Genomic DNA, 14,445 nt, shown 5'->3' on the forward strand with positions numbered 1-14,445 from the left:
GAAAACAAAACCAAACCCCAGGAAAGTTACATTGTGCTTTAAGGTCTTTCATTACCTATTTCAGTCTCCAGGTATATGAGCATACAGACAACGTTTCCTCCACCAACAGTGATTTTTTCCATCCTACATCTAGGATGAAGGTCAGCTTCCCAAATTTTATGATGTCACTTTCTATACTTCTCTAAAATTGTCACATAAGAAGGCAGGGTGCCATTCCAACCAGAGACAGTGTCCAGAGAACACCGTAACCAAATCTCGGGCAACTGTATCTGCTCCATTTCATGGCAGACCTCACAGCTGGCCTTCACAATTCTACATGCACTCTGATTTTACTTATTTTAAGTTCCAAGAAAATGGAGAAGAAAATACACAAAGAACTTTTTAAAGGAAAAAGAGAAAGACTGTAACACGGTCAGTATTAAAACCAAATACAGTTAAACTACTACAGTCACTCACATTATGTGGGCTGGTGGGCTTTCCGGCTGTGCTGGAATTTCTCAGATTACTAGGTCTCAGCAAGAACAAGACGAACGCAATCACAACCCAGGCCATCACTACCATGGCAAAGCTGACGACATTGTCACCAGAGAAATTTGGTCCTGGCACTACAAACAAGGAAAACTCAAGTTATAAAACAGAGTGACAGCAGTTCTTTCCTCAGAATGAAAAAACGAACAAAACAGAACAAAAAATCTAAGGAAAATATTTTTCAATAGAACTTTCTGATTAGTTCTTCCTTTGTCTTTAAGGCAAGTAATCCTTTGTTAGTGTTAGACTTCTAAAAACCACATTTCTTATCTCTTTGAAAAGAGAGAATCTGTTTCATAAGACTTCACTGAAACGCTCAGAGTTTCTACAAATATTTCTTAGTTTATATTAACCAAGATGTTGAGACACAATCACATGGAAATAAAACTGAGAATATCCCCCTAGCCTGTTGATTAGTGTTTTTGGATCAAGAAGGTCTTGCAAATATTTGCACATTCAAAAATATCAACTTTTCCCTTCTGAAACACAATTTAAAATAATCAATTCATAGCTAACGTTGTCAGGTGAAGTGTGAACCAATGTACAGATAACTAACTATGACTTATGGTACTTACATGGGTCTATTTACACTAGTATTTAAGGACTTAACATCTTCATTAATTATCTGGATGATTGGGCAGAGCCCCAAGTAGGACCGTTCGCTAGAGGAGAGAAGTCTCCAGGGTATGTCACCAATCAGTACAAATATCTGAAGTGAGAGTGCAAAGAGGACAGAGCAAGGCTCCTTTCAGTGGTACTCAGTGACAGGACAAGAGGCAATGGGCACAGACTGGAACACAGGCGGCTGAACATCAGGAAACAACTGTGAAGGTCACTGAGTGCTGGCACAAGCTTCTCAGAGAGAGGCTGTGAAGTCTCCATCCATGTAGATACTCAAAAGCCATCTGGACATGTGCTTGGGCACTCTGCTCTGGGTGTCCCTACTTGAGCAGGGTTTGGTCCAGGTGGACCCAGAGGTCCATGCCAACTTCAGCTGTGCTGTACTTCGGTGACCCAACAGTATTCACACAGCAGACCAACACTATTAAGCCCTGTTAGATCTTGTGGTTTGACCACCACACAGGAAATCTGTGACACAGCATAGAATTCAACTTGGTTCTCAAGATTAGCATCTTCATTCCATTAGCATCTTCATCAGAAGCTTCCCCTTCATGCTGACAATAAAGCAACTAAAATTCTAGTCCATAAAATCACATGAATCAAAGCACTTTGTTTAGTACTGTAAAAAGCTAATTTTCTTTTCTCACTTCCTGAGAATGCACTTTCTGAAACCACAAGAAAATCTACTATTGATTTTAAGTGTTAACTGTTTGCAAAAGCAATTAACACAAAGCTATAACGAATAACCTTCAGAACAGGAAGGTCTATTCTATTTTACTATTCCAGCTAAAACCTTTAACACATGGGAACACTTGCATCCATCAGATTTTTCACTTGTTTCATCATCTCCTTAAACCATCTCATTTTGGAGTCAAGGCTGGATGCACTACTTGTTGGGAGCTGCTATTATTTAACATTTGTTAGACAACTCATATCCAGTGAACTGCTGAAGTCAGTCATTTCCTTGCAGGCAATTGCTGCTCCTGAAGAATCATCACTGTGATACCAGGTACCACTGTTACCAGAGGCTCTTCTCTGAAAGCAGTTTTCTCATAACACAGCTCAAACAGAGAAGCAGGGCACTGTGGGGAAGCTTACAGCTACTCTGCACACAGCGCTCTCTGAATGAACACAGGGGCTGTTGTACTGATGTCCTTTACTGGCATAATACACACTGAAAAATTCTCTTGGAGGTCTGAATCCATAAAAGGTGCTATATATGAGGAGCAGTGCAAAGATAATGAATGAGAATGTTACAGCCTTTAATTCATTAAATTCTAACATAAGACTGACTCAGAAAGCATATATAACATGATTTAACAGTATTTTAAATCTTGGATGACCTTCACTATATATGAAGGCCAGCAAAGCAGCACACAGTTTTGTATGAGATGAATAACCGCTTTACTTTCAAGCTTCCAGACAACATTAGCAGCTGCCCTGAGACCACCTTCAGCAGCACACAGGACAGTTTGAGGTGCCTGCTTTGCTATGTACCTGAATGAAAATTCAGGTGATATGCTAGACTTGATTTCACATACAATTGACACTACAGGTCATGGAAAGCAGTAAAAGGAACCACAGTGGGAAATCACAGGCATTCCTATAAGACACAATTTCTACCCAGCCTGTTTTGTAATACAGTGTGCATTGAGCCAAATGCACCAAAATGTGTTCTAGACTAAGTAAGGCAACAGCTGATCTAACACAGTTGGCCCTGTACTACCTACTCAAAGCATGCTAGATATGAAAACAGCTACTAGACTATTTATACTATTCAAGTACTGTTAAAGCCACTTCATTTACAAATGACCATGTTTTAATAAGGATGTGAGATATTTCAGAATCTGCTTCTTTGATCTCTTGACATAAAGAGGTGAGGATAAGCAAAGTCTCACACAGATGGGGTGTCTCAATTTTCCAAGCTTTGCGACAGAAATCAAAAGAACAAACAAGAAGCTGTTACAGCTACTGCGAAAAATAGTATGTTGTGAATCTTTCACTAAGAAAAGTTCCATCACAGAGGTCATAAAATAATCAGATGAGACCAGTTAATGGATGAAGAACAGCCGAGTGAAGCTGAAACCAAGTAGGATGGAATTTATCCATCTACCCATCATCTATGGGTAGAAAAAATGTTGTGAGAGTTCACAAACAAAGTGGTTTTAATTACAATTGATACTTTGCAGGTAATTTTGGGATGGTCTTTTGGTTTCCTTAAGACTAAGGGTTGCTTTTAAGAGTACCTCTGGGTGATATTTTCTAGGACTTCCAGATGACTAGGAAACTGTCTGTCCTGATCTCACAGATGAATGCCCCTGCCATCCATTTTGATTACAGTAAAATCTAGTTCTTAATTTTCAGTTCCTGCGAGGCACCAATTGCTATGGAATGTTGCAACACATTTCCCCCTTGTAAGCTGTGTCACGGTGAAGTGAAGCTTATAGTCTCTAACCTGGCTAATCATAGACCACCAAATCCAGCCCAAGATCTTTATTTTCATTGTCTCTGATCCCTTGGACTGAGTCTGCCTACCTACCCAGTAACTCTGAACGAAGCCTGGGAACAGTTTTCACCCCTTGCAATTTTTTAGTTATCTCTGTGGAGGAGAAAGCTTTATGAGGGGCTGCTCTGAGACTGGGATTACCACTCAATGGAGATAATTACTACAGCGCGTCAGAACTGTTGTTCCACGTGCAAGATACAACTGTTTGGCTTGCTTTCACCTATAGGAACAGAGACTGACATGCACAACAGTAGGCCATATAAGCTAGTCTTCTCTCAGAGAAAGACAAGAAGGCAAAAAAACCTTATGTAGCCACCTCATTTAATGTTCTATTGTATGGCAGTCAAAGCTACTAAAATGATGAATTTGGAAAAAATAATTTCCACAGACGGAAGGTCAACCCCGTCATGATCATGCAGCTGAAATCTCAAGAATTAAAATAAGCAAATGCCTTGTTAAGTACTCCTCACAAGAGATTAGTTCTCCTCTTAAAGTGCTATTTTTCAAAGTGAGGTTGCACTCTAGAGAAAAAAGAGGAAAGACTGCATTTCTTTTACTGCGAAAGTAGAATCTCTGTGATGCTTTTAGTCTGCCATCTCATGGCAATACTATTTCCTCTTGGATGCTCAGCTTTTAACCGTTTAACTTCTTCAATGTGGAAAGGCAAAAATACGCTCTCTGATTTACACCTTTCCACAGTGTTTTTAGCCTTGCCTGTTCTGTGAAAGAAATGCATGAAACCATATGAAGAGAAGTATTTTGTAGATGGATCATCGAGGAAGACAAAGAGCCTGAGGGAACTTCAGCAGATAATCCATGCACGCTGACAAAATCAAAGGCAGGGACAAGGAAACTGAAGAGATCTAAAAAGGATTCGAGTGGAGGAAGGGAGAAGGGAATTACCAGAAAAGGGAGGGAAGAGCTGGCAGACATTTCATGCCATTAGGTCAGGCTGCTGTGACTCCCCTGGAGGAGTACAACTCAAGATGAGTCACAGATTCACTTTAAATTACATAAAAATTTGGAAGTAGGGTAGACAACATTTCAGACAGTCATCTCTGACTGTTAACATTACAAACTAGTAGAGCATTGAAAATAATAGTAATCAAAATATGAATGTGGTAATTCCAGATCAGAACGTCTGGAAATTGCTTGAACACAGAGATTAAACTCAGGTGGCAGCCCCTAATTTCCTTCCACAGGATAGGACGACTTTGAAGGGTCACTAGCCATCAGAGTAGCCCAGCAGCAGCTGTAGAGCCTCCTTGGACTGGATGAACCACTGATACTGCCATTGGAAAATGCACTCCAATACACTCACTGAAATGAAGGGAAAAGTGATCAGACTGATGCGTGCTTTACATCACAGCAGGTATCCTGATGGAGAACAGCCATCAAGCAGAGTGCCCAAATGCTCTCTGAAGTGGTGCTCATTTCCTCTCATATGTAGGAGTGTAAATCTGAAAGCACTCGTTCCAGTCCTGGCAGGAAACTTTCCACTTTTTTAATGGTGCTAACAACTGAAAGTAAGAATTCAGAGCTAATAACACAAAAATCTGAGTGAGGGAGTGTTGTACTTCAGCTAGTGCTCCTGTTTTGACTTGGCTCCAAATATCTACAAAAGATCTGATACCAAGAGTTGAAGAAACAAAGTGTTCTCGGGAAGAATCAATGCAGGGTGTTCCTGATAACTTCCAGCTGGTTGCAACAGCACAAGCACAACACATGACATTGCTGTGACACAGGCTGAACCACAGCCCTGACATTTCCCAAAACAAAACCACACACATTTCATCAGTTATTCCACAACCTTGCAACTTAAGAATCTGTCTATGACACCATTCCCAGCTGTGCTTCCAAAAGGAAGACGAAATCCAGGGAATGAGCAAATGGGTGGGAGTACAACGAGTTTCTTCATATCAAGGTCTGGACATGAGGAATCAAAGGCAGCAAGTAACACAACATGGAGCCTGGAGAAGAGGACATCCAACTCAACCTTAAGTTCATCATGATACAGCTGAAAAGAAAGGGCATGAAGCAACAGACAGAAGATGGGCCCAGAATTGTTTTGATCTATGTCTGAAAATGTCTCCAGAAGCTTCTCCAGGCTCAATCTGTTTATTTTTGCCTTTTAACTCCTGGGAGTCTCACAGACCTCATGTTGGCTCAAGGATGGAACCACAGAAGAATCACACAGAAATCTGACAAACAGGCAGTCACTGTGATTGCATCAGCAAAAAAATACCTTTGCTGGAACTAAATTTAAGGCAACATAATAATGTAGAAAGGATTTACTCTATAATTTCTGCCTTGGGCTTTTGAAACAAACCACTGGTTTGGAACAATTGCTGCCAAATTGCTTGCATCTGCACAGAGAGCTATTGCAAAGATCTCTTTCAGGATTGAAAGCTATTTGCCACAATCTGTTCACGTCTCCACTGTACTATGACTGTATAGCTTGAAAGCTATCCCACAAGCTTTGTGCCTATACATAACAGGACTTACTCATTTATACAGCCCTTAGCCTGAGAGCTTCATAAATACTGATGACTCCTCAGGTTTAAGTGAGAATGTATCATTGCTTGGTTTCAACCATGAACTACAGCTCACAAGGATGCACAGCCTAATTCCTCTCATCTGCCTTTCCCTCTCCTGGATTCAAGAAAAAAACAGAGATTCAAGAAGAAATTAGACATAGCAGCCTAAAAAAGGAGACTAAAACATCTTCCCAAGGACAGATGCATTAGGGATGCATAGTCATGATGAAGGTCCCAGACATACAGCTAGTTTGGAAAGCTCAAAAGGAAAAATACAGTTACGGCAAACGTGATTCCCACTCTTTTGGTTTTTTTTTTTTTTTTTTTTTTTTTTTTTCAGGGAGTATTTGGTAAAGCTTGTAACTTTTCCCCTTCAGCCTATCTTGACAATGAGTGCTGGAGTGTTTCATGCAGGGAAGACACAGTGCAAGTACAACCTAGATGCCCATCTCTGAACAGGATTTACAGTAGAGTGAAGATAGGAACATGAGAGTGAAGGAAAACATGCATTCACCCCAGGATCCTGGAAACCTTTACCAGCTCCCAGACCCACAGGAGACACAAGCACTTCTAGAAGAGTAACAACAGCAGGAGCACTGCTCAGGTATTTCCTGGAAGCCTTACAATAGTCCTGATGCAGGCTAATTGAGTGAGCTCATATGCTCACTCATATAGTAAAGCAGTATAGAAAAAAACAGATCCACTTCATTTTTATTTATAAGCACTTGGCAACATTTCGTTTAGACTATGAAAAGTGTAAACAGAGCACCTCAGGGCATGTTCACATTACTGCATAATCTCTGCACAGCTATACTTCTCAGCAGAAGCTGGTAACACTTGATCATCCCAGTCATGCTCACTGTTTGGAAGGTATTCTTGATGTTTTTCACAGCAAGTTTCAAGAAACTGTATATTTAAATACACTGCTTTGTTAACTACACAGCCACCAAGTCAAACAGTCAAACAGCTGTTGTCTATGTCAGCTTATCAGCCAAAGCTGCCTTAGCTGAATAACCAGTGATATTCAGCTGCCATGACAGTAAGGAGGAAAAATAAAGTTCCCCAAATTTTCTGGTTTGAAAGAATTTTAAATAATCTTACTTGGAAGTTAGTGGTAAGATACATAATACTTGGGGCTTGATCATCTGTGGTGCTGGTGTACTGACATCTCCCACTTGCTCAGCATCCTCTTCCATATGATGCATCTCATGTACAAATGTTAAATGTGAGTCACAAATTCTCAGGAATTACCTCCCTCACATAATGGTTTCAGTACCACAGTATTTGATTTCATTTAATATGTTCTTATAACATTTAATTACAGCCGTTTATTTTACTTCCACGCTCCTGAACTTAACAGTTACTCACATTCCTGAAGGCATTCTGTGTCTGTGCAGTACGACTGTGATTGTCTCAGCTAGAACAGAGAAAAAGAAAGGCATGACAGTTAGCAATGAGACTTGGTCAGCTTGTACCAAAATCGAGATTCAGTGTAAAACCAGAGCACCAGTTCAAGATAAGAGAAATTGTAACTTTCACTGCATCACACAGCTTATGGTATGCAAAGGATCCCAGGTACTGAGGTAGTTTCCAAACCCTATTTGCTTATTACTGGAACTTTAAATCACATGACTGACCTAAAAACAAATGATCAGACTGTGATAATGGTTAAATAGAGAGATGTAGAATTAAAGTTTCATGTTTGAATTTATCAATTACTGTAACTCCACCTAAGATATTTTAATAACAGATTTTAATTTGCATCTTGCTTTACCTACTTGTTTATGGGTAAAAATTATAAAACTGTTACTAGGTAAGCTTGCTAACTGTAAGAAAAGTCAACACTGGACAACCTGCCTATCCGTACAACTATTTTATTGATGACAGAATTGCTGAAGACACATAAATATTACATTCTTTATCAGGTAAGGTTAAATGGATGGGATTTAATCTGCTGCATTATGGAAATAGGCTATTCCTTGCATAGGTAAGCTACACTGATTAATAATAACAGTTCTAAAAAAACATAAATGGCTGTGATGCTTTGGTTAGAACTATGATCTCCTTTTTGACATGTTTTATGTCACAGTAATGTCACAAATCCCAGTACATCTTGTCACAGCAGGGTAATCTGTTTATCATCAGTGTAAATACACAAATACACGATAGAAGAGATGTTCCACATGGAAGAAATAGGTGAATAATTTCTACAAACCCAATTTTCATTTGTACCGGCATCACTGATATGTTTATCAGCTGTATGTATCACAATATTAGAAATAGTACACCAAAGAAACAGTTGAGCAACCACAGGAGGAAGACACTCATGAAACTTTAAGCTCCTTTAATTACAATGAACTTCAATAACTAGACATTTGAGAAAGAATTGAAAATATATCATTAGAGACTCATAACATTCTTTCTCTGATTAATCTATAAATATCTGTTGGTAAATTTACTGAGACTACCAAAAAGTTCCTTAGGAAGTACAGGGAATGTTGGGTACCACCTTACAGTACTTTCTATAGTTAAAAGCAGCAGCAGGGGAAATTAAAGCAAAACACTTCTACTTTGTTGGTTGATGAAAGACTCAACATAAGCTGGCAATGGGCGCTTGCATCCCAGAAGGCCGACCATATCCTGGGCTGCACCAAGTGAAGTGAGACCAGCAGGTAGAGGGAAGTGATTCTGCCCCTCTACTCTGTTCTCATGAGACTCCACCTGGAGTACTGCATTCAGATCTGGTCTACGTATTAGAAAGAAATTCTACCGTGGATGCCCATCCCTCCCAGGATGCCCTGTGGAAGCTGGATGGGGTTCTGAGAAACCTGCTCTAGTGGGAGACGTCTCTGCCTGCAGCAGGGAGGTTGGGACTAGATGACCTTAAAGGTCTCTTCCAACTCAAATCATTCTATGATTCTATGATACTTACCTTACCAGAAAAAAATGGTATCAAAGCATGCATGCTCCCTAGCCTGTTTATGTAACAATGAAAACTTAGTTTATTTTCAACCTTTGGACCTCTTTCTCAAAATAGAGGTTTTACATTAGCAGATAGTACCAATGTGGAATATCTGATGCTGAGAGATTCCTGAACTGAGAAGACTGAGAAGACTGGATATTACTCTGACCATATTTTAAAAACACCAACAACATAATCACCTTCTATTCTTATAGGGGATTAACACCGCAAGGGGCTTAATTACAATCCCTGATTTGTAAAATGCCTGCAGTTTGCAGGTATTCATCAAAACAGAATTATGCTCAGAATTAAGACAGGCAATAAGTATATGACCAGAAACGTAGCGCAGGTCAGCCAGCATAGAGCATCCACCTGTCCCTGCCCTTTCCCCAGGATGGCTAGGGACAGTGCTATCTTGTTTGCCCAACCTGACAACAGTGCCCTGGGGTACTCCAGCACTATGTTATCTACCTCCATGTCCATAGGTTACACCTGTCTGAATACAACTTTGTAAAACCACGTCAGTAATGTATCTATAAAAGCCATCTCAAGTGATATGTACACTTCGTATTGCCATTTCTGCATCAAAAGCCCACATTCTGCTTGAAAATGCCTGCTGACACAGCAGGCCACCTGGCTCAAGACACAAGAAGTATTAAAGCCCTGAGATTTTGTGGGCCCAGAGAATGATGTCTGACATTAGGATTTTGCTTGCTGTCTATAAGATAAGGAGTTTTATCTCATCGGCAAAAACTGGGGACTTCTCAAAAGTCAGAACAGGCTCCAAAACTCTAGAAAGATAAGTACTACTGGAAACACCAATGACAGAAATATTTCAGTAAGTGAGAAATGCCATTAGGACTTGCTCTACAGATCTCTGCTGAAAAACAAAATAGATCATAGCCTGCCAATAAAGAAAAAAGTTTACTTACGTATGGAGGAACAATGTAGAGAGGAACTTTTACAAAGTGCAGTCACCCATACTCTGACAATAGGACTTTGTTTTCCAAAGGACAGAGATAACAAACATTCCATTTCTTTCATGGTGATTGAAAAATTGACTATACAAGGTAGGTTTAGGAACCTCAATTTATTATGGGAAGCAGTTACAGAAAGAAAAAGGAGAAAACTGGATTTTTATAGTTTTTATTAATAACCCATGTAAAATTCTTCTGAATTGAAAACACTACATAGCAATACAATAGTGCAGATTTAATGATCCCAGCTGAAAAATTACACTGCATAGCCTCCGTGTGTTCATATGCAGCAATAAAAATATGTCTTAGAAAATTAACTATTCCAGTTAATTAAAAAATTTCTTACAAAAACCACTTGTGCCAGAGAAGATGTGTCTGACAGCACAGGATCACTGCCCACTGAGTCAGCAAGACTGAGAAGCCAAAGATGAAAAGACAAAAACCTATTAACTATCTCCTCATGCTCACTTCTTTCCCGACTATACACATAAAACTTCCCTATCCTACAAGCACCAACTGTAGGAGGGCTCTGGATACCAGCTAGCAAATTTGTCTCAATGACAAGCTGTGTGCTGCTCTCCTGGGATGAAACATGGCAGATGACTGAAAATGAGCAGCAGTAAAAACAGGTTTTTCTCAACTCTCTCAGTTGAAATAGGTTGCAACTCTGTGACCCAGTACAAATTTGATATTTAACAGTCACTAAATTAGCCGAAAGACAAGAAAAGATTCCGGCACATGCAAGAAAAGCTTATGTAAGATAAATTGCTGGAGAAGGTAATACCTTTTGCTGAAACAAGACTGTTCCTTTGCCTAGTGATTAGCTCTCTTTCCTGACTACTGTACCACCCTTAAGGGACATAGCAGCCGCTGGAAAAAAAACTTCAATGTGAGACAGCTCAGTTGTCAGATAATTGAAAAAAGAGCAGTTACCAGAGGTTTTAGCAATGGCAGCCACCACCTTCCACAGTCTCTAGTGGCGGCCAAAGCACAAACAGACACAGTAAAGGGACCCCACTGTCAGCTCTGCAAATTTTTTTGCAAAGCTGCTGCAATGAGCAAAGTTTCTAACTTTTTTCCCATGCAAACCTAATGGATGAGCAGACAAACATGCTGCTGTGTGGTCAGGGCGTGAACTTGTCCTGCACGCTAGCTGCTCCACAACATCACAAGCAAAGTAGTGAGGCCAGTGAACCAGCTTCGTCTAGCTCAACACAGAACTTGTTTTCCCAATACAGTGAGCTCAGCCACTGGGATCGTTTCAGTCTTCCCATGAAAGAAGTTCCGCTGCTTTGCAATTCCCACTCAGCACAGACAGCTACTGTGGAGGACTGAGACAGCTGCCCACCTTCACAGTAACTTCTTCTGTCAGCCCCCTCGCTTCCTCTTCAGAGGACTTTTCTGAAACTCTACAGATGACTTTCCAGAACTTGCTGCCGCAGGGTGCCACAAATCCTGGGACTGCTCCTGCAATCTCTGCTCAGAAAAACTGTGCTTCTCATTAAAATTGACAGCAAATGCTTGAGGAAAACTTCAGCTTTTTAAGGGTTAAGAATATTACTAAGGTTAAAAAAAATAAGATAAAGACAAAGCATAAGGTTGAGAAATATCAGGAAGACAGCGATGATGACACAGCTCACAAGTCTGTCTCTTTCCAGAAGAAACAGTGGCGTAATTTCTGTCCAAAAGCACTTCCCAACTCTAAAGCAGTGTAATGAATAGGTAAGGAAACAAGAGGAACAGGACTAGTAGCAGGAACACGAGGCAATAATCAGTGATGTCTACTGTCAGTGGCAGATGAGCTGAAAATAAATTGTTTATTAAAACTACTGCCTTTTAGGGAAGCCTTTGAAACTGCCCAAAGCAGAAATGAAGTCCTCAGAAAAGACGTGATGGAAAAATTAGCAAGTTTATGAGCCAGGCCAGGAAAAGATTCCCATACCAAAGATTGCAGTTGAAGGAAGCCCAGAGAAACGTGTGAATGAAACAGATAAACTGGCTACCAAGACAAGAGAACAGGAATGGATGCTGGTGGCAAGGAAAAGGACAGATAAGTAGGGAGTTAAGGACAAATAACCAACGATGTGGTCATTTATTCCATGAATAAAAGTTTAAAATGGAACCATAAAGATTGTTGACAGAAAATTTTGTGTGATAATAAAGGCAAAATATCATCCCCTGTGAAAATACCCTTTTTGCAATTCAGAGCAGTTGTAAGCTCTGCCTTTTCTCCCCAGCTATGCCAGAAGACGACAACCCTGTGACATATTCTGGATAGGGATCTGATGCTTCTGGGTAATGAAATCACTGTTTACACTCTGTTGGCAGCCACATCCAAAGTTGGTAAATAACGTGATAAACAAATTGCTCTGGTATGATAGGCCAGTCCTGAATGTGGGCCAGACTGTAAATTGAATTGAAGTATTATCCAGAGTCCAGATTTAAAGATGCATAAAATTGACACCTACGTGCATTGTTCTCCTACAAGCTGGCCAGCAGAAAAAAAAGAAAAATAAGGTGGAAAGAAGGGCATTTTGACGGAATTAAATTGTCTTCTATGTGTTTTATGAATAAGTGTAGAATTAAGATAAAATAAATACACGCTCATACTGGGACAGTAATAGTCTGGTACAAAAATATCAAGTTTGGTCCTGTGAGGTGACAAATTACTGTCTTCCTCTCAACAATGCTTAGGAAAGAATGGACGGTGCCTTTCAAAGCAGCATTCCTACCTTACGAACCGACTCTTGAGACCCAGAGCCGCCAATCAGTCACGTCAGAGGGAGAACACTGCACTGACTTTCATGCTAAAAGACATAACATTTAATGGATGAAGATGCAACAGTAAGTATGAATGCATACGAACCCTGATCTAGGCAAGAGCTTGTTCCTTCTTGTTTTCTTATTTCTCCAGGATTGCTGATTCACCTTGGTGCCATATCGATTCACCTTTTCCACTCTTCCCTCATTTTTTTTCCAACTGCATGACTTCTATTGCAGCTCATTTTGTAATTTTGCTGGCCTTGAGGGCCTGGGACATGACTGACATCCTTGACAAACATGAAACAGAATGAATTAGAAGAAAAAGAGTCACGTGAAAAGATGAAGTAGTGTGAAAGTCAGGGTCACCGTAAGAAGATCACTGAGCCTCTGATGACATGAAATATCAGACGGCAAATGGTAAGATAGAAATAACTGAATGATGTTACTCCAGAAAACACTGAGAATATTCACAAACAATATAACTCCCAAGACATCATTAACAAATGCGGATCTAAAATACAAACACAGAATACACCGTTAGATATTTTTGACCAGTTTAAATGAAAAGCATGCTCCCATGTAGGAGGCCTTCAAGACAAAAGCTTAGAACAAGAAGTTCTAGCAGTTTGTACTGAGTGTTGACTATAACCATTTGTGAGCTAAGAGATAAAGCACAATGTTCCTCAAATGAGAGGGCTATAACACAGCACTGATTATCAAACCCAGTTCAGCCATTCACAACACAGCTTCCATCAATGAACTAGTGCTGAAATATCAAGATATCAATATCACTGACAGAATTTTCAGTGTATAATCTTCCAAACTACTTGTAATACTGTCATACCACATAAGCTCTATTTTAAGACAGTCATGAGGGTGACTGACACATTATATTTTTATAATACATGTATTGAAGTGTAATATATTTATATATAGATATATTTATAATATATTTAATTATAACATTTACAATTTATTGGTTATATATGTATTCACCAACATATTTATCCTTATAGATAGCATTTGGAGAAGAGAAGACTGAGAGGTGACCTCGGTAACACCTCCTCATTATGTTGAGCCACCACATCAGAGGTGGACACTGGTGGCATAGCAGTAGAAGTTGAACCCTCCTGCCAATATTCAATTATATTTAGTTGCTATATGACAGATGGCAGCAGAGAGGCACTATGACAAAATGGCATCTGACATGGAAGTGTGTATGAAGCAAAGATGCATCACTAAACTCCTCCACATGGAGAAAGTGGGACCCACTGATACTTATTGACACTTGCTGAATGCTTACAGATACCAAGCAGTGGATGTGAGCACAGTGAGGTGGTGGATGGTGTTTCAACAGTGGGAAGAGTGGATCACCTCCACTGGTGCAGATTTTTCAGTGTGGCATGCAGGCTCTTAGCACTGGTGAAAATGCATGGTGGTGGTTGCACTGAAAAATACTGTTTTGCAGCTGAGAATTTGCTCTTTGTATCTGTTGTAGTTTCCATGGAAATAAATAGGATGCATTACCTTTGAAGTGACCTACATATATGT

The 14,445-nt window shown here is 39.9% G+C and overlaps 1 protein-coding gene across 1 annotated transcript in view; it reads right to left on the reverse strand.

Annotated features, from left to right (window-relative positions):
- Window positions 1–14,445, reverse strand: part of SMIM14 (small integral membrane protein 14) — a 40,337-nt gene that overhangs the window by 3,210 nt on the left and 22,682 nt on the right. Inside the window, exons 3-4 of the mRNA XM_052681759.1 lie at window positions 7,561–7,609; window positions 457–605 (exon numbers count right to left, since the gene is read on the reverse strand). Coding sequence (XP_052537719.1) covers window positions 457–605; window positions 7,561–7,609 — 198 coding nt within the window. The remainder of the gene's footprint in view (window positions 1–456; window positions 606–7,560; window positions 7,610–14,445) is intronic.

Source organism: Tympanuchus pallidicinctus, unplaced genomic scaffold (genome assembly GCF_026119805.1).
Source record: "Tympanuchus pallidicinctus isolate F22 unplaced genomic scaffold, pur_lepc_1.0 scaffold2, whole genome shotgun sequence".
Lineage (NCBI taxonomy): Eukaryota > Metazoa > Chordata > Aves > Galliformes > Phasianidae > Tympanuchus > Tympanuchus pallidicinctus.